The sequence below is a fragment of the Rhincodon typus genome, chromosome 19 (assembly GCF_021869965.1).
Source record: "Rhincodon typus isolate 14 chromosome 19, sRhiTyp1.1, whole genome shotgun sequence".
NCBI classification, from domain to species: Eukaryota; Metazoa; Chordata; class Chondrichthyes; order Orectolobiformes; family Rhincodontidae; genus Rhincodon; species Rhincodon typus.
Window position 1 is genome coordinate 22,991,737 of NC_063350.1, and position 26,037 is coordinate 23,017,773.

Below are 26,037 nucleotides of genomic sequence, written 5' to 3' on the forward strand. Positions count from 1 at the left end.
GGTTATAGAAGGCAAACAAAAGGAAAACTAATGGTAACTTTAAGTTACAGCATGGAATCATTATGGGGTACTTTCTGATTTAACCAAAACCTGCACCACCAGCTGGTGCCATGGAAACGTCAGAAGTGTCTTTGAGATCACCTTCTCAAAAGAAGACAGTGAAATCAACCATCTCCAGCACAAAGAAGGGAACTGATTCCAATTAAAGCATTGTAAATACCTGGAAACTGGATGGGATTGGGATGCAAAGAATCAATAATAGGATGTCGCAGTTACATCACAAGATCTGTTGCACCATACAACCACAAACAAATTCGAAGAGCACTGGGGTATGCTTTCATCTCTAAAACAAACAAAGAAATACATAATCTATAATATATTGACTATGGCCAAATTAGACAGGACCTTCTTCCTTGGGAAGGGAATAAAGATTGCCTGACAAGATAGTCAATTTCAAGATGCAGACAATTGACAACATCACGATGATCTCTCTGGGGTGTGGTATCAATGTGGAATCAGCTGTAACCAGGTGGTACAAAGTTGGTAAACAAGACCACGCGTTCAACTGTATAACATGCATTAACAATCATCAGCTACTGTTTCTGAAGCAGAAACAGAACATGATTTAGAAAATCACAAAGAAACTGAGAAACAAGAAAAGAAAGTGATAGACACGAATGTCAGAAAACCATGTTTATTCATTTTATCTTACAAATTATTTGCACATTACACGATCATTTGTGAACATGAACTTTTTATGAAAAGTAAAAGATTTGGTAATACTTAAGAAACAAGTATTTGCCATTTTTGATTATAAAGCAAACTTTAATTTCAATCAAAACTGCTATTACCCACTTTCTGTATTTTGTCTGTTCTAGTTTTGCTTGAACCACTGTTGCACAAGTCATGGTGCCCTGTTACTAAACAACAGCATGGCTTTGCAAAATAAGTTTTTGACAATGGCATTGACAAATAGTTAGCATGCTAGTTTGATCTGATTAATTCTCAGTATGAGATTACATGGGCTGCTATATGTTATAGACACATTGTTTTATGTCCCATTTACCCGAAGGAAGAAACTCAAAAAAAATTCAACACAAATTCTGAAGGTATTGTTACTACGTAACTGCATTTCCTAATAATAGGAGTGAGTGAAAATGAAAAAGGAGCAGCTGGAAATCAAAATGTAGCTCATGTGAAAATTTCACATGGACCATTTGAAACAAAAAAGCTACTCCCGCAAGGTAGGCCTCCATCAACCCAGGGTAAATGTTAGGGTGAATCCGGCTCTGCTGGGTTGGCTTGCCCCATATTAATATTTTTTCAGAAGATGATTAATTAGTTTTGAGGTAGGACTTCTGTCCATTTCCAGGAGAAAGCCCTGGCTCTGAGAGGTGCCGGTGGACCAGGGTCCAGCAGCAAAACCACAAGTGACGAGCATCACTGGTATCACACCACCCGTAGAGAAAGAGCGACCTCGGGTCTCTGAAAACCCAGGCAAGTCCTGGATCTTGGACGGCAGGCTGCAAAACTGTGACGGCAAAATCGTGATTCAAGCATAGGGGTGCTCTGATTGGCTAAGGGGGCCCAGGAGAGATGCAACATCACTTCCACAACATCCCCTTTATTAGCCAGCAGCCCACAGAATGAAATCGGTCACACTGCACATTGAGCACAGGTCTCTTCCACTCTCTGTTATATCACAGCAGCAGCGATGGGATGAGGCCCTTAAATGCAGATTAATTAATCTCACCTGGGTCAAGGACATTCATCTCACTGGATGCTTCCCTGGTAGCCTGTAAAATCGTGGTAGGGATGGCAGCAGGCTCCACTGATTGCACAGTGATCTAACTTATTGATCCACCCACCTGCTTTAACGCCCGGTAGATAACTAAATTCAGCCCCAAGAATCTAAAAGGAATTGAGAAGAGATCTGACAAAACAGATACTTCAGTCACTGAAGCAGTGACATAAAAAGTAAACCAAACACTAGAGCTTCCTTCTAGAGGGTTAGAATTGAGAAATAAACTTATGCTAAACTAGTAATAAATCTTTGTTACACCGCACTTGAAATACTGTAAGTAATTCTGGTTGCCATGCAAGAAAAGTGACATTAAGGTACTTGAGAGGGTGCAAAAATGGTCAAGAAGGAAGTCACCGTGAAAAAGGGATATAGCCAACAGGAGATGTTTTCTCCTTTTCATGTCCCTTGAGAAGCAAAGGCCGAGGAGCAACCTAACAGGGATTTTTTTAATTGTGATGGGTTTCGATAGAGTGAACAGAGAGAGAATAGTTCCTCATGTGGGGAAGAGCTAAACTAGAAGCCATAGTACAAGTCACCAAGAGAACAAATAGGGAGTTCAACAAAAAAAATCTTCACCCGGAGCGCGAAGAAGAGTGGTTGCTGTATCTATACTATTTGCTTCAAAGGGATGCTAGGCAAATATGCGAGGGAAAGGGAACAGAGAGTTAGAGCTTGATTAGACCGAGCTATTACAGCTAGATGAGGAAAGACAGGAAAAGACTCAGTTAGAGCATACTTGTAAGCATAGAATGTTAAGCCTATGCTGTGCTGTATAGCCTACGTAATGTAATCCCATAAGCCCTTAACCAATACCTAACACTAATGGGTCTCTTGTAGTGAGCATTTTGACTTCTTAAAATTGTAGCAACAATTTAAAAACTAGGAAAATAGTAGCAGCAAATGTTTAGATTATGTCTATAATGTTAAAGACTTCCTCATCTTGTGAGAAGTGCCTGGTGTTTGCAACGCAAAATAAAATCATGCATTAGTCAGTAAAATCCACATAAAGCTATTCTAAGGGCATCACTAGAAAACAGTGCCACGTACATCCTCAGCTTTGCCAATTTCATTAAACCCAGAATAAAAATTCAGCTACCTAAATCTTGGGTATGTATCACTCATTTAAAAGAATTCTTTTCTATGTGTTTACGTCCATTTGCATTTCTGAAAATAATTAATTTGCACAGAAACTTATACAGTAGTCGTAACAAGCAAGAGAAGCCTTGTATTTGATTTCCATCTTTTATAGAACAGGGAAAATGAATTAGGGAGATTTTAAATGAGGAACTTACCATGACATTGCAGGACATTGGCAAATTTGCAGACCTGCTGCAACAGTTCTTTGTAAGTTATCTGCATACAATCTCCAGGTTCATTCCCCTCCCTGCAATCAAATAACAAAATTATATTTCTATAAACCTTGTGCAAATTAACTCTATGCATTATGTGAATTAAGACGTAGAATTAACCATAATTTATATGAAACAGGAAGTAACATTTACTGTTCAACAAATTTAAAAGGAAAAATATACATTGGTACACAAGATGATTAACACTGTATGTCGTTGGCTTTCTACCTTTTTGAATATATTCCTGGTTGTGCTTGTGATGTAGCAGAGAAGCCAGGCTCATTCAAACAGAAAAGTTTGGCATAGGCAGTTAATTTTGAGAGTGAACATAGCTACCATCTCATTACCACTTTCTACTAACGGCCAGTCAAAAAGTATTAGTAGAGCTTTGACATAATACCAGATACCCATTCTACCAGATGCAGAAGATTCAAATGGAATATATGTGCATTTTGGGTAAAAGGGCATTTGCATTCAAATTAGCAACAGGGTAGGCCCCTTGAGCCTACTTTGCTATCAAGGTGATCATGGCTGACCTGATTACTCCACAATCCTGTCCACCCCAATGACTTGCAGCCCTGCAGCCCTTTGTCAATCAAGAATCTACTTCTATCTTTAAAATATTTAAATACCCTGCTTCCACCAGATTTTGAGGAAGGGCGTTCCAAAGACATATGGCTCTCAGGGAAATACTTTTTCATCTCTGTCTTTAAAAAGGGCAATCCTTTATTTTTAAAAGCAGTTTTAGATTCTCCCACAGGAAGAAACATCCTTTCGACATTTGCTCTGCCAAGTCCATTCAGAATCCTGCATGCCTCAAACAAGTGGCCTTTTGCTCTTCTAAACATCAGCAGATAAAAGCCCACTTCTGTCCAGCCTTTCCTCAAAAGGCAACCCACCCCTTCCAGGTGCTAGATGAGTAAATCTTCTCCAAGAAGTTTCCAATACATTTCCATCCTTCCTTACTTAATAAGGCCAATAGTATACACCAATGCCCTGTAAAACTGAAGCATTTGTATCTACAAGCTCTTTGTAAATCTCCAAACCCTAACAGCGGATGGTACAGCAAAAAGTCTAAGCAAACTGGATAGATATTGCAATAACCAGCAATCCAATAGCCTTTAGATGTGGGTTCTTCACTAAAAGTTAAGTAGTCATTAAAATATAGCAGGAAAGGGTAATTCCTGTACTACATTAATCTCCTGCATTCAGTTCTGTGGCACATCTGGTTTGAGGAAGTTTTAGCATTGTGCTGACAGATTATAAAATATAATCAACGAGTTGCATTATGTTGTGAGGGATGTTTGTCAACCTTCCTGAATACCAGAGACTGAGAAATAAATTTTCCTCATTCCCCTGGTTAGAGTGCTTCAAGCTGGTGGAGGAATGGGGGAAGCAGCATTGCAACATCTCCCCAACATATTCCTGCCACTGGGGAATTTTCCCATGGAGGGCTGGGATCCAGATTGACTGGTGAATCCAAGGAATGAAGTCCCCATTGGAGGCAGTTTTGTGAGGTACCCAGCATTTTCCAATGGCTGACCAGAGCCCCATCACAAGCCAAGATCATTGGCTTAATGGAGCTGGCCTTCAGCGGTAGTTCAGGCAGCCACCCAAGACTGAGCCTCCATTCAATGGAGAAGGCACTATGTTAATAAATGGCCTCAACCTTGGCAGTACTCATTACTGTGGAGCATTTTAACCTTCCTGTCCAACAGCCCTAAACGTTTAGCTCATCTTAAATCCACCACTTGTCCACAGAGAATATAGGAGCCTTCATGCCTCGCTACATACTTCAGCAATGCCCACTGCTGATTAGACCAGCAGCAACAGGAATCTGCCTACCATCTTAATAGGATAGTGTACACAGGGCTGGGTAAAGTGGGAGGCAGCATCTCGGAAGACTGCAATGCCAGCCTAGCTTCTGGTAAGTGCAAACTCCAGACTGTTTTTATGAAGAGTTTCTCCGATTTCACACTTTCTCTGAATATCACAAATCTTGATCATTTCAGTTATCAATCTGGCACTAAAAAAACGTAATTCAACTTATGTAATCAAACAACTATTCAGGTGGGACATACAACTACAGAAAAAGACTGCAGATAAAGCTGAGCCAGAAACCAGTTTCTAAAAGTTTCAGAAGTCGAAGAGCAGTTTATGCATATTTCACAGAAACACCACATTCAGCTTCCTGACTAGCTATAAAAACACTTAACACAGAGCTCTATGGTTTAGGATGCTATGAGACAGAGGATGGAGATTTAGATAAGTAAAGATAGATAAGGATGTGGAGTGGTGTGCATCAACAAAGCAAGTCCAATTTTATTAAGTATGCGTATCTTCAGTCTTTTTTAAGAGAACTTTTTTTCTTAAAGTTTAGAGCCACATTTACAACTATACCTCCAGTACATGCGTTAACCAACTCATGGCCCCGGATAACTGCCAAACACACACTACAATGGCTTAAGAACCAAATCTCAGCTCTGGCAATCAGAGATTTCTTTGCTTTGGAATCATAATCAAGAATTGGATAATCCAAATTCTGAAATTCTCCACATCCTTTCAGTCTCCTGTTTTCCTTCAAGGCCATTCTTAAATCCAATCTCATGAGATCTAATTACCTCCTTTTTTGGCTCAAAGACCAGATTTATCTGAGAAAACCTCCGTGAAGCCTTGGGATGTTTTTCTATGTTATAACTATTAAATACAGAAAATAGAAAGAGGAGTAGGCTACTCAGCCTTTCGAGTCTGATTGTCCAGCTCAGTCCCCTGTTCTCAATTTCAACCCCCATACCTTTTGATCTTATTAGCCCTGAGAACTACATCTAACACGTTCTTGAAAATATTTAATATTTTGGCTTCAATCGCTTTCAACGCCAGAGAATTCCACAGGCTCACCATTCTCTGGGAGAAAAATTTATCCTATCTCAGTCCTAAACAGCTTACCCCATATCCTTAAACTGCGACCCCTGGTTCTGGACTCCCGGTCATTGCTTCCTGCCCGGCTTAGTCCTATTAAAATTTTATAGATTTCTATGCAATCTCTCATTTATCTTCTAAACTCCAGTGGATATAGTCCTATTTGATCCAGTCCCTCTTCTGAAGTCAGCCCTGCCATCCAAGGAATCAGTCTGGTAAATATTTTTCACACTCACTCCATAGCCAGAGCATCTTTCCTCAGATAAAGGATCAAAACTGCACGCAACACTCCAGGTGTGGTCTCACCAAGGCCCCGTACAATTGCAGCAGGACATCCATGCTCCTGGGGTCAGCATGGTGGCACGTGGTTAGCACTGCTGCCTCAATGCACCTGGGACTCGGGTTCAATTCCAGCCTCGGGCGACTGTCTGTGTGGAGTTTGCACATTCTCCCCGTGTCTGCGTGGGTTTCCTCCGGGTGCTCTGGTTTCCTCCCACAGTCCAAAGATGTGCAGGTTAGGCAAACTGACCATGCTAAATTGCCCAGTGTCTAGGGATGTCCAGGCCAGGTGAGTTAGCTATGGGAAATGCAGGGTTACAGGAATAGGGTATGGGGGTGGGTCTGGGTGGGATGCTCTTCATAGGGTCGGCGTGAACTCGATGGGCCAAATAGCCTGCTTCACACTGTGGGGATTCTATGGTTCTCAAATCCTTTCACTATGTAGGCCAACATACCATTTGCCTTCTTCACTGCCTGCTGACCCTACACTTTCTGTCAGATGTTTCTTTAACAAGGCACTAAATGATAAAGAACTGAATATGGAATGCATTATAAAGAATACTAGGATTTAAGTACCGGTAAGAAAACATGGAAGAAAAGTCAATACCAATTCGTTTGTATTTAATGCAAAACCCATCTGAATTTCTCAGAAGTCAAACGCTTACCTGCTGTTACATTTGCAAATCATACCTTATACAACTTTTATATTTGTAAAAGCTGTAGAAAATTATCATCAGAATGGAAAGAATAGAATTGACTTTGTTTTAACTCAGGTCTGTCAAATTAAAAACTTTTAAAGTAGGTGAGTTAGTTTCAGTTTTATTGCTGAGATCACAGATGTTAGCAAATTAGCATTGTTATTAATAATGAATCAAAATAGAAACAAGAAATTTGGAGGGAGAGTATAAAAATGTGACATACATCCACTAATAGAGAGATTATCAAATCACAGAATGGTTACAGCACCAGAGGCCATTCAGCCTGCTGTGTTTGTGCTACTCTTTGAAGGAGCAAGTTCTACCCTCCTGCCTTTATCCCACAGCCCTACACTTCTTTCCTTTTCAGATAATGACCTAATTTTCTTTTGAAAAGCTAACATAAACATGCTTCCATCATTCTGTAAGGCAATGCAATCCAGACTTCTACCACTGACCACATGAAAAACATTTTCATCTTGCCAATGCATCCTTTTGTAAATTACCTTAAACTTGTGCCCTTCACTTTTCAATCCTGTCCCTACTGGGAACAATTTCTCCCCAGTTACTCCACCCAGACCCCTCATGAATTTGAATACTTCTATCAAATCTCCTTTTAACCCTCAATTCTCCAAGATGATGATTCCCAATTTCTCTAATCTTTCTATATAAGTGAAGTTCCTTGTCCCTGAAACTATTACCATGAATCTTTGCTGCATCTCCCTAATGTCTTCACTTCATTCCTATCATAAATACAGAAAATCGAGAAGCGTGGTGGCTATTTGATCATAAAGTTTGTTGCATTTTCCTCACATCAGGTAATATTTTGCATAAGCAAGTAGATAAAGCACAAACTTAAAGCTCGATGGCAGTACCATCATAAATCACTGCACTTGCAAATGATTTATCTGGAAGTGCAGCAATTTTAATACACCTGTCAAATTTCACTACTAACAGCTCGATATGCTCTTTCATCAAAGAATTTCAAATGAAACACTTGAGTTTGCACAAGGCAATGCCCCATGGATGGTAAAAAAAAATTCAGAATCAACGCAGACTTCTTTTGCATGCATCCTAACATGAGGAGAATTGGCAAAGACTTCTAAGCAGGTAGCTGGTTCACTCACTCACTGGAGTGGCTTATCCAAGAGGAAAAGCATACAGCAAATAAAGAGAAAAAAATTACAAGATGGGTAAAAATGAAAGATACGAAAACAAATTTCTACACATGGGCTATTCATTATTGTATTATTAATTATTAATTACTGTGGCTACCATCCAAGTCTGCTTGCATAGCCTCTCAAAAGTTTGCTCCAAATCACAGTTTTATAATACCACTGTACTGAAAAGGCATTAGCAATATACTGTATGCATTTCTTTAACCCTTCCCCATGTCCATGCGACAAGACCTGGATAAAATTCAAAATTCAACGTCAAGTAGCATTCATATCACTCAAACGCTAGTCAATGACAATTTCTAACAGGCAGGGGCTAACCAACTCTCTTGACATTCAAAGGCATTGCCAACACTGAACTGTGCCTTCAGCATCCAAGAGATCAGCAGTGACTGAAACTTAACTGCAGCAATTACTGTGACTACAAGAACAGGTCAAAGACTGGGTATTCTGGAGCAAGTAACTCAGATCATGACTCCCTAAATCCTGTTCACAATCCATAAAGCCACAAGTCAGGAGTGTGATGGAACACTTCCCAATTGCAAGGATGACTGCAGCTGAAACGACTCTCATAAAACACACGACAAAGCAATTCTCTTGTTTAACATCCCAATTACCGCCTTAAACATTCATCTCCTGCACGGTCATGACACTGAGGCTACAATGCAGCATTTATAAGATGCACTTCAGCAAATCCCTCAAGATTCCTTCAACAACACCTTCCAAACCCTTGACCTCTACCACCAAAACAGACAAGAGTAGCAATCTCATGGGCAAACAACCACCTAAAAGTTCATACACAGTCACGTATGATCTTGGACTCGGAAATATAAATCTGTTCCTTCTTTGTCAATGTATTGAAAGCCTGTATTTCCTTACTGAACAACACCTTGCGTGTATCACATGGACTCCAGTTGATCCAGGAGGCAGCTCATCATCACTTTCCAAAGGCAATTAGGAATGAGCAAAGAATGCTGGTTTTGTCATGACACCCACATCCAATGATTGTTTTTAATTTTCAAAGTGTATATTATGCTGTTACACAGGTTTTCTTCTTCAACATATTAAAATAAACACGAAATCCAGGGGAAGCTAGCCAAGTGAAACAAAATGGGCTTGAAGGTAGAACAGAGGGTGGTGGTAGGGAGTTGTTTTCTGGATTGGAGGCCTGTGACCAGTGGTATGCTGCAAGGATCGGTGCTGGGTCCACTGCTTTTCATCATTTATATAAATGATTTGGATGTGAATACAGAAAGTATGATTAGTAAGCTTACAGATGACACCAAAATAGATAGTGTAGTGGACAGTGAAGAAGATTATCTCAGAGTACAACGGGACCTTGATCAGATGGGCCAATGGGCGAAGAGTGACAGATGGAGTTTAATTTAGATAAATGCGAGGTGTTGTATTTTGGTTAAGGCACACCAGGGCAGGACTTATTCAGTTAATGGAGGGCCCTGGGGTGTGTTGCCGAACAAAGAGACCTTGGGGTACAGGTTCATTGTTCCTTCAAAGTGGAGTCACAGGTAGACAGGGTGGTGAAGGCAGCATTTGGCATGCTTGCCTTTGTTGGCCAGTGCATTAAGTATGGGAGTTCGGATGTTGTGTTGAAGCTGTACAGGACATTGGTAAGGCCACTTTTAGAATTCTGTTCAATTATGGTCTCCCTGCTATTGGAAAGAGGTTGTGAAACTTGAAAGGGTTCATAAAATGATTTACAAGAATGTTGCTGGGGTTGGAGGGTTTGAGCTACAGAGAGAAGCTGAATAGGCTGGGGCTTTCAAATCAGTGATTCTGACTTCTCTCCCTTCTAAAGAAGGGTGAATGGATCAAAAACATTAACTCTGATTTCTCTCCACAGATGCTACTCAACCTACTGAGTTTTTCTAGCAATTTCTGTTTGTGATGGAGTACTATCCACTTACCTGGATGGCTGCAGCTCCAACAGCATTCAAGAAGCTTGACCCCTCCAAGACAAAGCAGCCCACTTGACTGGAACCACATTCACAAGCACCACTCCATCCACCAACGATGCTCAGTAGCAATTGTGTACTATCTACAAGATGCACTGCAGAAAAATCAAATACATCCTATGACAGCACCTTCTAAAGCCATGACCACTTCCATCTAGAAGGACAAGGGCAGCAGATACCTAGGAACACCACCTGCAAGTTCCTCACCAAGCCACTCACCATCCTGACTTGGAAATATATTGCAGTTCCTTCATTGCTGCTAGGTCAAAATCCTGGAATACTCTCCCTAATGGCATTGTGGGTCAACCTGCAACACATGGACTGTAATGGATCAAGAAGGCAGCTCACTACTTACCTTCTCAAGGGCAACTATAGATGGGCAGTAAGTGCTAGCCAGCCAGCAACACCCATGTCCCACAAGGGAATAAAAGACACAGCTCCCAACAGAGACCTTTTTAGTTTCAAAAAGACAATTCTAAGTATCAGAAAATGTCAAGCCGAGCATTGCTGTATCAATCAATTTCTTTTGCTTCTAGCCTGAAGTATCTAGTCTGTCAGATTGATATCTTTCTACTCAAAGTGATCAGAAGAATTGAATGGGCATCCTGTACATTGTTTGTCAAATGCAACTGCAGACAAATTCACTTTATCCAAAAATTTAATCAGTTTTTGATCATAAAGCAAGTCTAGGTCTGTTCATGAGAAATGCTTTGAGATGGTAAACAAAGTACTGGGAGAAGCATAACTGTAACAATTCCCTTCTAAAGTAAATATAGGCAATCTTGCTACAACATAGTGTGTTGATTGCACTGGTAATGACAGAATTAATAAAATGAATTTTTTTCCCATAAATTTAAAGATATATCTGCAAAGGGTACTGTACCTGATCTAATTTCCAAATATGTCACCCATTTGTGGAGGGGAGTCTGGCCCTTTGATAATGAGACAGCTCAGATGTCACTTTCTCCTTCTACTTCCTGAGAAATAAGCTGAAGATCTAGGCTCATTCCAGATCAAATAAACCCCACTATTAGTCACTGATAGGGCTACTACCTCATTAGAGGGTTAACAACATTCTCTTCTGGTTACTACATCAATGAATTTTGAATCAATATATTTGAACTATTTAAAACAGTTCAAATCTCTCGTCAAGGCGAACACAAAACTTCCCTCAAGGAAACTAAACCTGCCTCAACAATTATTTCCTGCTCACCTCCTTTTTCACAGATCTGCTGACTCATGACACTTAAGCTATTTCACTTATAGAGTCAACATTGAAACAGACCCTTCGGTCCGACCAGTCCATGCTAAACATAATCCCAAACTAAACTAGTCCCACCTGCCTGCTCTTGGCCCAAAACTTTCCTACTCATATATCCATCCAAATGTCTTTTAAACGTTGTAATTGTACCCACATCCACCACTTCATCAGGTAGTTCATTCCACATGCGAACCACTCTGTGTAAAAAATTTGCCTCATGTCTCTTTGAAATCTTTCACCTCTCACCTTAAAAACGTGTCCCCTTGTCTTGAAATTCCCCATCTTAGGGACAAGACAACCACCATCAACTCTATCTTTACCTCTCATTATTTTATAGACTTCTTTCAGGTCACCTCTCAACCTCCTATGCTCCAGTGACAAAAATCCTAGCTATCCAGCCTTTCATTCAGAGTGAAGCCTTCCATACCTGGCAACATCATGGTAAATCTCTTCAGAATCCTCTCCAGCTTGATAATATCCTTCCTATAACTGGGTGACCAGAATTGGACACAGTATTCCAGAAGAGACCTCACCAATACCCTGTACAACCTCAACATGACGTCCCAACTTCTATAGTCAAAGGACTGAGCAATGAAGGCAAGCTTGCCAAACACCTTTTTAAACACCCTGTCTTTATGTGACAAGAACTTCAAAGAATTATGTACCTGCACCCCTAGGTCCCTCTGTTTTACAACACCAGCCAAGGCCCTACCATTAGTTGTATAAGCCCTACCCTTGTTTGTTGTACCAAAATGCAATACCTCGCATTTATTAAGATTGAACTCCATCTGCCATTTTTCAGCCCATTGACCCATAAGATCCCTCTGTTATCTTAGAAAACCTTCTTCACTGTCTACTATGTCACCAGTTTTGGTCATCCGCAAACTTACTAACTATGCCTTCTATATTCTCATCCAAATCATTTATATAAATGACAAACAAAAGAGGACCCAGAACTGATCCCTGTGGAACATCACTGGTCACAGGCCTCCAGTCCAAAAAGCAACCCTCTACCATTACTCTCTGTCTCCTGCCGTTAAGCCAATGATGTATCCAATTGGCAAGCTCACCCTGAATACCACGTGACCTAACTTTACTAATTAGTCTACCACGCAGAATCTTGTCAAAGGCTTTACTAAAATCCAAATAAACAACGTCAACTGCTCTGCCATCATTAACCTTTTTGGTAACTTCCTCAAAAACCTCAATCGAGTTTGTGAGACATGATTTTCCTCACACAAAACCATGCTGACTATCTCTAACCAATTTCTGCCTCTCTAAATGTCCATAAAGCCTGTCTTTTATAATCATCTCCAACAAATCATCCGCAACTGAAGTCAGACTCACGGGTCTATAATTCCCCAGTTTTTCCTTACAACCTTTCTTAAACAAAGTTACAACGTTAGCTACCTTCCGGTCATCAGCACGTCACCCACAGTTATTGATGATGCAAATATTTTTGCAAGGGGTCTCTAATTTCCTCCCTTACTTCCCACAACATTCTGGGATACATTTGAACAGGTCCCGGAGATTTATCTACTTTTATATTCTCCAAGACCTCCTGAACCTCCTCTTCTCTAACATTTTAAAACTTCAAAGTTTATTTCTCTGCATTCTCCAGACTCCATTTCTTTCTCCACAGCAAAAACCGATGCAATTTATTTAGTATTGCTCTCATCTCCTGGGCTTCAACACAAAGACAACATCCTTGATCTTTAAGAGGCCCTACCCTCTCTCTAGTTGCCCTCTTGCTCTTAATGTATTTGTAGAATCTCTTTGGATTATCCTTAACCTTATCTGCCAACGCTACCTCATATCCCCTTTGTGCCTTCCTGATTTCTCTCTTACAAACAACAAAAATACATTCTGCACAAAAGTCAAGTACTCAGAACCCATAACCCAGACAAACAGAAACCATGATTGCACCCACATTAATATATTACTCATCATTCATTTTTTTTTGGTGTGGTGTATATAGCTTGAATTCAGGGGGATCATTAATTCTAGGAATTTAGAGAAAAGTAAAAGTGGGAGTCTATCAAGTCGAATGAATTTTATTACAAACTTTAACAACTGTATAATGCTTTGAATACTTTTGAAACTTAAACAAATTTAACATCCATCTTCCTTTGATCATCAGGTGATGTAATCCTTAGAAAGAAAATAAAACAAACATGCTCAAGTTTTTCATTAAGGAGAAACCATGGTTTACAGAATGGCATCGGTACAAGTAATTTTTACTAGTGTATTATAAATTTGGGGCAGAGTTAAACCAACATTTATACCAAGTTTATAAAAGTGATGCCACTCAATTTGAAATTCTGCATTCAAGCCACATATAAGCACAATTTGATATTCGATCCAGTACAATACCTGAAGATAATTCAATGCATATTGTAACCAATGGATGACATAACACAATACTAAGTGAAACTGCTCTGAGCAGCAGTACATTGCACTTTGTGCCATCTTCTAAAATATGGTAGCTCTAAAACAAAAAAGAAAAATCACTTGGTACTTATGCTGTTAACTACAAAATAAAACTTTGTGTCTAGATCAGTGGGCAAATGCTGCAAGTTCATGAAATTGTGGGGAAGTCAGGGTGAAAGTCTGTTTCCAAAAGCTTACTGCAAGACAGTGCAAAGTGACCAGAAATTCGTCATAACTTATGAGCTCCCACTTCCTCACCGTGAACTGTTGACCAATAATAATAGCATGTGTTCTTCACTAACTACAATTTTTCAGCAAACTTGGGAACACTATTACTTCAAATAGGGTGAAAAATAATGATTTGATAGTCAGTGCCTTTCAAAGATAACTTTTATTGTCCTCCGTGGCTCATTTGGCAGCACTCAAGGCTCCAATTCAGAAGCTTCAAATCTCATTCAAATCTACAGCACTACATTCTACGCAGTACTGATGAAGTTGCATGGTTGAATGTGGCTTGGTGAGTAATAGTTTCTCCATTCCAATATAAATACCTTTTTCGAAGCAAATTAAGTCTTGATTACTGATAAACAACATCTCTGGCAACAAAAAATAATTGTTACAGATGTAGAGTCTTAATCCTTCATTTTAATTCCTTATAGTTTGTGATCAAATCCATTTCTTTTTATTTAACCTACTTTTCTAATCAACCTATGTGTCAACATTCAATTCTGCCCAGCAATTCGGAATGGGATTACTGTAAGATATTCAATAGGCCACTCAGGAAAGTACAAGGGTCAGTGGAAAGAAATTCAAAGGTTAAATTCAAAGTGAAGTAGTTGACGCTACTTCAGTAAACGTTTTTAAAGAAAAGGTAGATTTTTTTTGAACAATAAAGGAATTAAGGGTTACAGTGAGAACGCGGGTAAGTGGATCTGAGTCCACGAAAAGATCAGCCATGATCTTATTGAATGGCGGAGCAGGCTCGAAGGGCCAGACGGCCTACTCCTGCTCCTAGTTCTTATGTTCTTATGTTCTTACAGGCAGTTGGAGAAACAGGCAGAACGTAGATTCCATTTTAGGAGTGCTGTCCTTTAGGACGAACTTCTGGAAAAGCAACTGAACTATGCAAGTTCTGTTTAGGGGACTCAGTGAGGAGTTAAAAGCAGCTAGATGGTTCTGTGCTGTCAGAATATCTAGAAGGAAGTTCTAGTAATTAGCAGGCAGAAACGTGTTGGAATCACGACTCTAAGTCATTTTGGTGAGCTGAGAAAGCAGGAATGTTACTCAACCTGTGCTGAGGCAAAGTGTGAAGGGCTCAACAGCGACCTACAAACACCGATGGTTCAGTAAAGGAGAGAGTGTAAATTGCAAAACCGACAGGCAATACTTGCTGGATAAAAGGAGCTCAGGAAAATCCAGGACTATCACCTGCTTTGTGAAGTTTGCCAAGTGACAATCAAGTCACTTCTCACTGTTCTATACCGCAGTGGAAACAAACTCTGTCCAGACTTTCCTCATAGGAAAATCTGCTTATTCCAGGTAATCTAGTAAATCTTCTTCTGCACTGACTTTAATGCATTTATATCCTTCCTTGAACAAGATCAAAATTATGTAGTATGGCAGAGATGATGGATTAGTGGTATTATCGCTGGATTGTTAATCCTGGATTCAAATCCCACCACGGCAGATAGTGGAATTTGAATTCAATAAAAATGATCACCATGAATCAATTGTTGGAAATACCCATCTGGTTCACTAATGCCCTTTAGGGAAGGAAGCTGCCATCCTTACCTTGTCTGGGCTACATGTGACTCCAAACCCACAGCAATGTAGTTGACCTTTAACTGCCCTCTAGGATGGGAAATAAATGCTGGCCTAGCCCTCATTCCATGACTGAATTCAAAAAATATGAGAGATGTGGTCTCACCCTGTATAAGTGAATATTGTCCTTCCTTTTATTATTCAATTCTTCTTGTAATAAAAGATAGCAGCCTATTAACCTTCGTGATTACATGCTTTACCTGTTTACTAATTTGTTTTTACTTATACACTAGAACACCTAGACCCCTGCATCTTGGAATTCTGCCATCATTCTCCATTTATATAATGTATTGATTTCTTATTCTTCCCACCAAAAGAAATAATTTCACATTTTCCCACATCATACTCCATCTGCAAAATTATTGCTCACTCACTGAAATCATCTATAAATTGGCTTGCAACCTCCTTATATCCTCTTTCATGCTTTCTTACCTACCTTTGTGTCATCTGCATACTTAAACACCATACCTTTACTTCCGTTACCAAAGTCATTGGTACAAATTAAGAAAAGCTGAGGTTGACTCCTGCAGGACCCCACGTGTCGTACCCTGTCCATCAGAAAAAAAGGCCCAATTATGCATTCTCTATTTTCTGCCAGCCAGCCAATCTTCTATCCATACAAATATGTTACTCCTACACCATTGCGCTTCTAGTTTATGCGATAATCATTTATGGTGATACATTATCAAAAGCCATCTGGAAATCAAAGAACAGAATGAATATGGGCTCCACAGTATTCAACACACGTTATCTCTTAAAATGAATTCCAACAAATTGGTTAATCATGGTTTTTGTTTCACAAAACCATTCTGATTCTTTCCGATTATGAGTTTTTCTAAGTGCTCAGCTATAATCTCCTGAATGATCAATTTTAACATTTTCTCCTTGACGTCATCTAACCCTCCTGTGTATTCCTGCTTTCTGCCTCCCTCCCTTCTTGAATAGTGGGGTTTGTATGGAATAAATATTTTAATTTTAGGGTCCATGAGGAACTAGAATATGGAACTGTTTGGACATTCTGGATTAGAAGGTGGTTTTGCCAAGTGATTTCCAGGAGCTGCATTCAGCAGTAATTACTGAAAAATTGAAGCTGAAGGGTATTGTGGTTCACCTGCTTTCACAAAAAAAAAGTAAACTGACTTGTGGGAAGAATGCAAGACAAAGCTTTTTGAGAGATAAAAGATGGGTTCTATTATGTCAATTACTAACCAAACTGGTAGAAGAAGCCCTGTGTTGAAGGTTGCCTAGAAACAGCTTTCGGAAAGGTTTCTGTATCAGTGCACAACTAGGTGTGTCAGTTGAAGGGAAATCTCCAAGTGGCAGGCAGCAAAATCTCTCTCTTGATCCGGAAGAATGAAGGAACCTTGCAGCAGGACAAGCTGCAGGGATTTCTTAGTGAAGTGTCTTCTGGGAGCCAAGAATGTTCCAGAAATGAATACCTTAACTTCTTCTTAAACTCTGATGGCTGAATTGTTACTTCCATTCAAATACCCAAATCCAACTGATTCTCATCGAAGTTTGATTAATATGCCCCATTCATTCTGCCACTTTAAGCATTGTGATCTCAATGACAGGGAATTGACTGGACCATTAAGTGCCTTCCCAGTTGTTTTAACCTTTGAGCTTGGGCCTTGCATTTTCTGGATAGTTGGCTGATGGGAACATCCAGCGCAAAAGCCCAAAAAAGTTCTATTAGTTCTCCACTCAGAGCAAAACCCGACAAAGCAGTTGAAAAAAAGATTGAAACTGACATACCATTGCTATTAGTGCAAATTTAGCTGTCTCACCCTTTTCATTGGCACCCGTCACATTCAAAAAGTATTTAGATGTGTACTTGCTTCACCAAGACTTACAAGGCTATGGGCCAAGTGCTGGAAAATAGGGTTAGAAATTGTTAGAGAGCACAGACACAATGTGCCAAAGGGCCTTTTGTCAGTTCTATGATTCTATGACATGCAGTTTCATATTTTCACATTAGCTTCAATTTAACCATCAAAATGAAAAACCTGTTTCATTGGCAAACTATTACAAACAAATCCAGCTGAGGATTAGTCATTTCAGAGTACAGAAAGACTGGAATCGATTTCATATTCTAAATAAATAAAATTCTGACTTAAAATTGCAGCAAAGCATTGAGAAGCTACAGGATGATCTATAATAGCGCAAGGTAAACCATTTTGCAATAGATTGCTACTGGTTGCAAGTAACTATAATAAATTAAGGTCATTCTGCATCTTATGTATGAGGTAATGATTTTAATTAAATTTACTTGTTAAGTGACTTCTAATTATTGATTGTGTTGTCAACTTTAAAAGTGTTCCATTACCTCAGTCAATAATTGTTGAAAATCAACTGATAAACTACTTACTCAGCCAGCAAATCCTTATTGTTAACCTCTACTATATAATTGGTTCAGCATTAATAACAATGTGTAATATCAAGATAAGCATGAAGGTTGATTGTGCCAAAATTAACTATAGTTTAGATGAATATCTAAGGTATGCGTTTAGTACAGAGTATCTTCCTGACATAACATTTTAGATAAGAGAGCATTGGTTAAATATGATTTGAATTGGAAACAGAATGAAAATGGTCCACAGACTAGAGTCATGTCCAGTGCAAAGAAGGATGGTTGTGGGAGGGCAGTGACTGCAGCCCTAGAATATCACAACAGAGCTCCTCAGTACAGTGTTCTTGATCTAACCATTTTCAGTTGCTTTGTTAATGAGTTTTCCTCCATAATAAAATCAGAAGCAGGGAGGTTTGCAACTGTACAATATTCAATTCCATTTGCAATTCCTCAAATAACGAAGTAGACTGTGCCCACATAAAGCAAGACTTTGATACTTATCAGCCCATCCCTGAATGTTAACAAGTAACATTAACATAACAATGAGAGGCAGGCAATGATTGCCTCCACTAAGAAAGATGGTAAACTCCTCCCTTGATCTGATGACATATTGCTCTGAATACCTCACCATCATTAGCAAAATCCTGGAGGTTATCACCGACCAGAAACTTAAGGGAACAAGCCATATAAGTAGCATAATTTGTGGTAACTAAGTCACATCCTGTTTCCCTAAAGTACGCTTGGCAGCTACAAGGCACAAGACTGCGATATGATGAAATACTCTTCATGTGCTTGGGTGAAGGTTACAATAGGGTGAAGGCTTCAAAAGCTGACACATCCAGGACCAGGGGTATGATATGCCACATTATGTATCTGCAGGCTCCTGTGCATGGCTGCATGTGTGCACCATCTGCAAGATGCGCTGCCAAGGTTCTTTAGTAGCATCTTATAAATCCATGACTTCCATGATCTAGAAGGACAAGGACAGCAGGTGCATGGGAACAGCAACACTTCCAAGTCACACAATGTCTGTCTTGAAAATATATCATTGTTCCTTCACTCTCTTTAGCTAAATTTCCTGGCATGGTCTACCTAAGTGCATTGCAACCTAGACCACACTGATTGCAGCACCTCAAGAAAGTGGCTCACAATGACATCCTTAAGCAATTGGCACTAAATAGTGTCCTTACCAGTGACACAAACATCCCATGATTTTTTTCAAACATGACACTTGATGCAGTCGTTAAGAAAGTATATGAAATATGGGAGGAAAGAACACAACCAAACACTTAAACTTAATCTCTGTGAGTGCCTTTAACAGTGACCAGTCATTAATCAGGTTGTGTTTTCCTTCAGCCCAATTGAATTCATTGTAAATAATAATAAAATTGGAATACTACTACAACATCAGCTTAATTGGTTTTGCTCATAAATCGTTGACAGTTTACAAATTTCAGAATTAACAAATTGCAGATAGCAACATAACAGGAAAGTGTACCAGAAGACCATCCATCCAAAAAAATGCAGACCATAATTCTACTTCTATCTAGCCTGTCAAGTACACTCTACCTGTACATAATGCTTGATAGAATGTGTATACTGATAAAAACTTTGGAAAAATTGGATGTCTTGAGAGTTATGAGGATAGTGGGCTGGCAAGAAACATCACTGAAATTTTTTTTTCTGTTTTATTAAAAGAAGCTAATATTACTAATCCTACGTAATGACGTGATTTTCTTTAAAAATCACAGAGGAATCACAGGAGAAATTTTAACATAAAATTTTCTACAGGCACAGAAAAACCCCTCCCAATCCTGCAATAATACCCATTCCATTCCTCCAATACTGGCCTTATGTAATAGTCTCCATTCCAACTGTTCCATCTTTGACTTTCAGCAGTTAGACCTGAACTCTGAAATTCCCTCCAAAAAGCCCTCTGTCCCTTCACGTCCTTCTCCAGCTTTAAGATCCTCCTTTTTGTCAAGGTCATTGGTTACCCCGTCCTGATATTTCCTTGAGTGGCTCCATGTCTCTTTAATATAATTGCATCTCTGCAAAGCAAATGAACGTTAACATAATATAAATGTGAATTGCTGCTGAATGACAAACTGATGTCGACAACGTTAATTCAAGGCAGAAATTGAGAGATTTGCAATGGAGCAGTCTAACAAGACGTAATATTGCCAGTTGTGAGACTCGCTAACAAGGCCAGAGTCATTAGCTCATTTACCCACAGTGACACCGAAATAGGGCACATCAAGCAGGTGTTGCTGTTCCCATGCAACTGCTGTCTTTGTCTTTCTACATAACGGAGGTCATGGATTTATAAGATGATATTAAAGAATCTTGGCAATGCATCTTACAGATGGTGTACACATGCAGCAATGCACTGGAGCCTGCAGATGTATAATAGCTACTACAATCAAATCATTGCTTGCAAACCTAAAGCAATAAATTTCAGGACTGAAGAGTGTCCGGGCTACCTCACGTTACCCTGGAAGGGCAGGTATACCATGCAACAGCAACCAGAGTGGTATTTTCTACTAACAGAAAGTGACCATCAAGCCAAAAAAGACATTCTGCCTACCATATAAATGATTCATATGTTATAAATATTTGAGTGACAGTGCAATTCCAGACACAAAGGTCATATATCCCAACTAGTGGATCATATCATACAGCATATCCCTTTGGATGTTTGCAATAGGCAGTGTACTGACTGTCCTCAAACGGCCCCTGCTTGCACAACTTAGGAATAAAATGTCTAATTTCAGTGGCAATTCCACATTTTCAGAGCACTTGCTGAACAAACTTGAGTGCACAAAGAATTATAATAACAACTGATTTAAGATGTAGCATGCTTTTTTTAAACCTGGTTCTTCAAATATGGAAGCAAGCTTTCAGGACTTGTTACATCAGTCTGCCGAGGCCAGTGCCACATGGCAATCCACCACCCAGCTCTATTGATCTGAAGAATCCCAAACAGGGTTAAATGTTTGCCTGTGCTGTCTATTACTCCAGTCTTAATCATTATAAGGCGACCAAGTATTTGCCTTCAAGTGATACCAAGGAAGCCAAGTTTACACCATCAACAGTCTTATATAGTTACAACACCATGTATTTTACAAAATACAACTACACTCAACCAATTCCAGTCTCAAAATTTGATCTAACATTTCTGATCTGGACAAGAATACAAGTCTCAAATACAAATTCAGTTTGCTTAGGATATTTGGTTGATAAAATATAACAATGATGGATTCTACAATCCGGTGCACGGATGGATGCAATTTCTACAGTTTGATAGTCAATCTGTAGCATTTTGTGCTATTTTGTGAATACTGATGGCAATTTTTCAAAAAAATTCTTTCACAAGATATTGACATTGCTGACAAACCAATCATTTCTTCCCCAGCTTGAATTGCCCTCAAGCAGCTTGTCTGGTCATGTCAGAGGGCAGAGTCAAACACATTACAGTACATCTGGAATCACATATAGGCCAGATCCAATAACAAAGATAGACAGTTACTGGTGAACCAGAGGGGGATTTTCCAAAAATCATCTTTGGTCACCATTACCAAATGTAGATTTTAATTCTGGATTGTTTTATTAATTACATCAAATTTCACTAGCTGCCATGATGGGATTTGAACTTCAGGAGTACTAGTCCAATTATATTATCATTATGCCACTTCAGTCCCTGTATACTGGAACTATACAAACTTTGTTAATAAAACAAGTATTAAGGTGATTCACTGTGAATACTGTGTCAATTGGCCAACAGCAACACTAATGACTGTAAATGGGACAGCAGAATATAATAGATGCTGGAAAAGTGAAATTAAAATAACAGAAAATGCGGGAAAGAGGAAATAAAGAGAAGCCTGTATTAGCTGTGGAGTAGAATGATTAAATGACATAAGTCCCTAGCTTTGTAACTACTTATAGGGTGTTCACATGACATCTAGTTCTGAAGAAAGGTCATTTGCCTCTAGCATTAACACTTTGTTTCCCATTTCATGTTTTTCTGGTATTTTCAGTTACCACGTCAAGATTAACGGTTGCCTGGCAATTACAAAAACTGGTTAGTCTAGGTTGCTTCTCAATAACAATTTTCAATTCTTTGAAGTTTTTATTTTTCGATTGTTCATATTGATTCTTCTTTCGATCTCCAGATCTATTCAATTAATTTGGGTTTCTTCCTCTTGGTTTACAATTGCAACAATTTTTATTTTAAACTTTCCCACAAACATGAGGGAAATCTCACACTTTACAACAAAGTGCAAAAACAATGTTTTAAGATGGTTACAACGTGGCAAGATTCCCTTTATACCTGCAGTAAAAGTTCCTCAAACTACGTACAATCAACACAACCCTTTTGTTTCTCATACTTGCTGTAGGTTCTAATAGAGACAAAATTTCTCATTTGAAATTAGGAAAGTTTGAAATTAAAACTGAGATCTCAAAAAGTGGATGGACATAAAAAGAAAATACATACATGCACAGATGCGGTGCCCAGCAATCCCCTAAGGATTTTAAACATGTAAAATTTTAAATCTGATTGTGCCTACCTTCTAGTGATTTCACTGCTGCATAAATTCAAGAATTAGTTGAAGCAAGGCAAACTGTTCTCCCCAAAAGATACACCCACTTTTCTCTCAGACATCAGAAGCATAGACTATAGGACTAGCATCAGGCCATCAGCCCTTCAAGAATGCACCACCATTCAATATGATCATGGCTGTTTCCATTTTCTCCCCATACCCTCTGATCCCTTTAGTTCTAAGAACTATATCCAACTCCTTCTTAAAAATATTCAATGTTTTGGCCTCAACAATTTACTGTGGCAGAGAATTTCACAGACTCACCATTCTCTGGGTGAATTACCTCAGCCTTAAATGGCCTATCCTGTATCCTTAGACTGTGCCCTGGTTCTGGACTCTCCAGTTATCAGAAATATCCTTCCATCTAGTGTGTTAATTCAAAACAGGTGATATATAATTAAACATAGGTATAACCATGCCTAATTTTTCACAGAAATAAAACAAAAATCCTGTGCAATATACCACAGAGGAGTCAATGTCAAAAAGCAGAGGTTTTAGCATTAGTCCAAAATATAACAAATAATTTATTGATCACAAATTGCCACAGAGTTTAAAAATCGCAACCTGACAACATCATGAATATTATCATCAGTGTCAGCAAATTTCCGACATATACATTGATACAAAAGCAAGCAAACAATAACTTCTGCTGGAATAACTAAATTAAAATTGCTTTTAATATTGTTATAAAAGTATATTTTTGATTCATGCTTACTTTTCCACATTTCAAACAGTTCATGTGTTGGTTTCCTTCTCAAAATCCTAAACTGGAGTTGTCAGATGATTTATTTAAAGTAACGTTACATCTCACAGTCTGTATTCAGTACATTAATGCATTGATGAAAAATGATAGCTGCGACCATGTTAGGAGCCAAACAAATGCTACAGGGTTATAAGTAATATCTGGTGAATACTGTCTATAAACAAAATATGGTATAAATATTTATCCTAACATGCCAATATACATAGAGCAAGAAGCAATTCAACTACACAGATTGTGGCACTAAATAAAGAGTTCAAGTATTACCCTGTATCCAATTCACAGTGGCACAGTAAAAAAATAACAAGCAATAGTGTAAACCTTCCCCAGCAGCCACAAAAGAACTTATCAAATCAATATCTATCCACTGGTTGAACTGTTTTCCATTTGAATATTTTTGGTTGCAACATACAATGCTTAAATTAAAAATACTGGTGTCCCCCAGTAACTTGTAGCACAGGCAAACCAGTTACTCAAATCAAAAACAATAAGGAAACTTGAGCTAAGGGAAAAACCAAGCAGGACAAGTTATATAATAATGCTATCTTGAATTAAGAGTGACAAAGGATCATTAATTTAAAACTTGTCATGAAGGGTGAAAAGGTGCCAGAGAAATATTTCTATACTTTTTAAGATTGTTGACTGATTTGTCAGAGTTGCTGATGCAGATATCATTTCATCTTAAGGGAAAAATACTTGATGGGGAGGAAAACAAATGAGAGGGTGGTCAATAGCTTCAAATTATTCAAACAGCCACCACAGGAAAAAAAATGGTCCAAATAGTGTTCTTCTGTCTTGTAAATATTTTAAATCAATCTGTTTAGAAAACTTACGATACACCTCTGGAGCCTGTCAGACTTGAATCCAGCCTCTTGGCTCAAAGTTGGGGACATTATCAGTGTATCACAACAGCCCAAATTCCTTCTGTCTTGTAAGCTTCTATGGCACAATTAAGAATGCCATTTCAACAAAGTTCTAACATCATGATGGATTCATTTCAATTTCTAAATTTGGTGCAAACTCACCACTTACCAGTAAAATGCAATTTTATCCCCCAGGTTTTTCTCCTTGACATTTCTATCCAACATATTGTAACATATGTTGGTGGTCGCACCTTCCATCCATTTGATGTAAATTTTGCCTTTTGCGCCATCAAAGTTATAATCGAAGAAACTGCCAGTTTTGGGAGTTTTCCAGTAAAATTCTTTCGCAATTTTCCCCCAGAACTCTGCCCAAAAAAAATTAAAACATTTGTTTAAAAAAATTGCAACACCATGCATTTTGACAAATGATTCTGCTAAAATGAATGATTGAATTAGGGTAAACATCTCTGGTAATACTGTACATTGCTTATCAACGATATCAATTTTTGATTTTGTTTGGCGCAACTCCGTTTAAACATGTAAATAAACGTTAGATTTCAAAGAATGGTATCTTTGCAGATTATCACTGCTCTCTCCTTGGACTGGAAGGGTGCAGGCACGGGGTCGCTTTTACCACTCAATCACACACGGAAACAAAAATGAATATGTGCATACTCAAATAATATAGATGGGCGCCTCACAAACATGGGAAGAAGTGCCAGAAGGCCCTGTTACCTGAGAACAGGCCTCCTCGAAATGTCAAATTCGACACTCAACAAACACAACAAAACGTAGTACAAACGTGAAACGATACAGATTGGCGTGAAGCAGAAAAAACGTTCAGAACACGCTACCTTCCGGGTTCTGTACGGACTGTAAGTAAAGATCCTTGTACTTTTGGAAATTCGAGATATGAGCTCCATTGCTAACTTCAGAAGCAGGGTGATAGACGTCTTTCTCAACAGGGGTCTTGTCAGGGATCATGGTGGCTGGAATAGAGAGGGAGGCGGCTAAGCTGAGCCGATCACCGTTAGACAGAAAGGAAAAGCTGCCCCAGCGAGGAGAACCAGAAAACGAAGATGACAGTTAGAGACAGAGCCGGAGTCCCCAGGCTGACCAAACCCCGCCCACACCTTCCAATCCTGCCCTTCCATTGGCCGCAGCTCCGCCAATCACCGCCCGCTTCCTTCCTATCAGCGCCTACCAATGGCGCTGCAGGGATCCGGGAGCTCGGGCCAATCGGAGCTCAGCGCGTGCGGCAGGCCGCTACAAAATTCTTGAAGTATCAAGTCTGGACATCAATGCGGAAGTTCAGCTGGAGCCTGCTGCAGCTTCATGGGAGGGAAGCTAGTCGTCTAACGCCATTAGCTACAGGGTGCTTATGGGGGCTCCTCATTTACGCAAGCCAGACTGCAGGAAGGAAGTGAATGTACTGCAGCTTCATTGGCAGACAACGTAAAAATAGCTGAAAAGTCAGGTTGTGACAGGGATTCAAATGGTTTACAGAGAGATATCGATAGGTTATGTAAGTGAGCCAAAAGTTAGCCAAGGAATATAATGTGGGGGAAATGTGATTTTGTTCACTTTCTTCAGGCTAACAAAAGAACAATAATATTTAAATGGAGAAAAACTGTAGAAAACTGTAACAAAGGGACTCGGGGGGTACTTGTGCATGAAACTCATCTAGCACATAGGTGCAGCAGGTAATGCTAATAGAATGAAGAGGGTTGGAGCATGAGTAGAAAAGTCTTACT

At 39.2% G+C, this 26,037-nt stretch overlaps 1 protein-coding gene across 2 annotated transcripts in view; it reads right to left on the reverse strand.

Moving 5' to 3' along the window:
* acss2 (acyl-CoA synthetase short chain family member 2) overlaps positions 1-25,405 on the reverse strand; it is a 42,287-nt gene extending 16,882 nt beyond the window's left edge. For both annotated transcript variants that reach the window (XM_048608332.1, XM_048608331.1), the window contains exons 1-3: positions 25,138-25,405; positions 24,453-24,648; positions 3,097-3,188 (exon numbers count right to left, since the gene is read on the reverse strand). In XM_048608332.1, the coding sequence (XP_048464289.1) occupies positions 3,097-3,188; positions 24,453-24,648; positions 25,138-25,267 (418 nt within the window). In that variant the 5' untranslated portion in view covers positions 25,268-25,405. The remainder of the gene's footprint in view (positions 1-3,096; positions 3,189-24,452; positions 24,649-25,137) is intronic.
* Between the last annotated feature and the right edge of the window lie 632 nt (positions 25,406-26,037).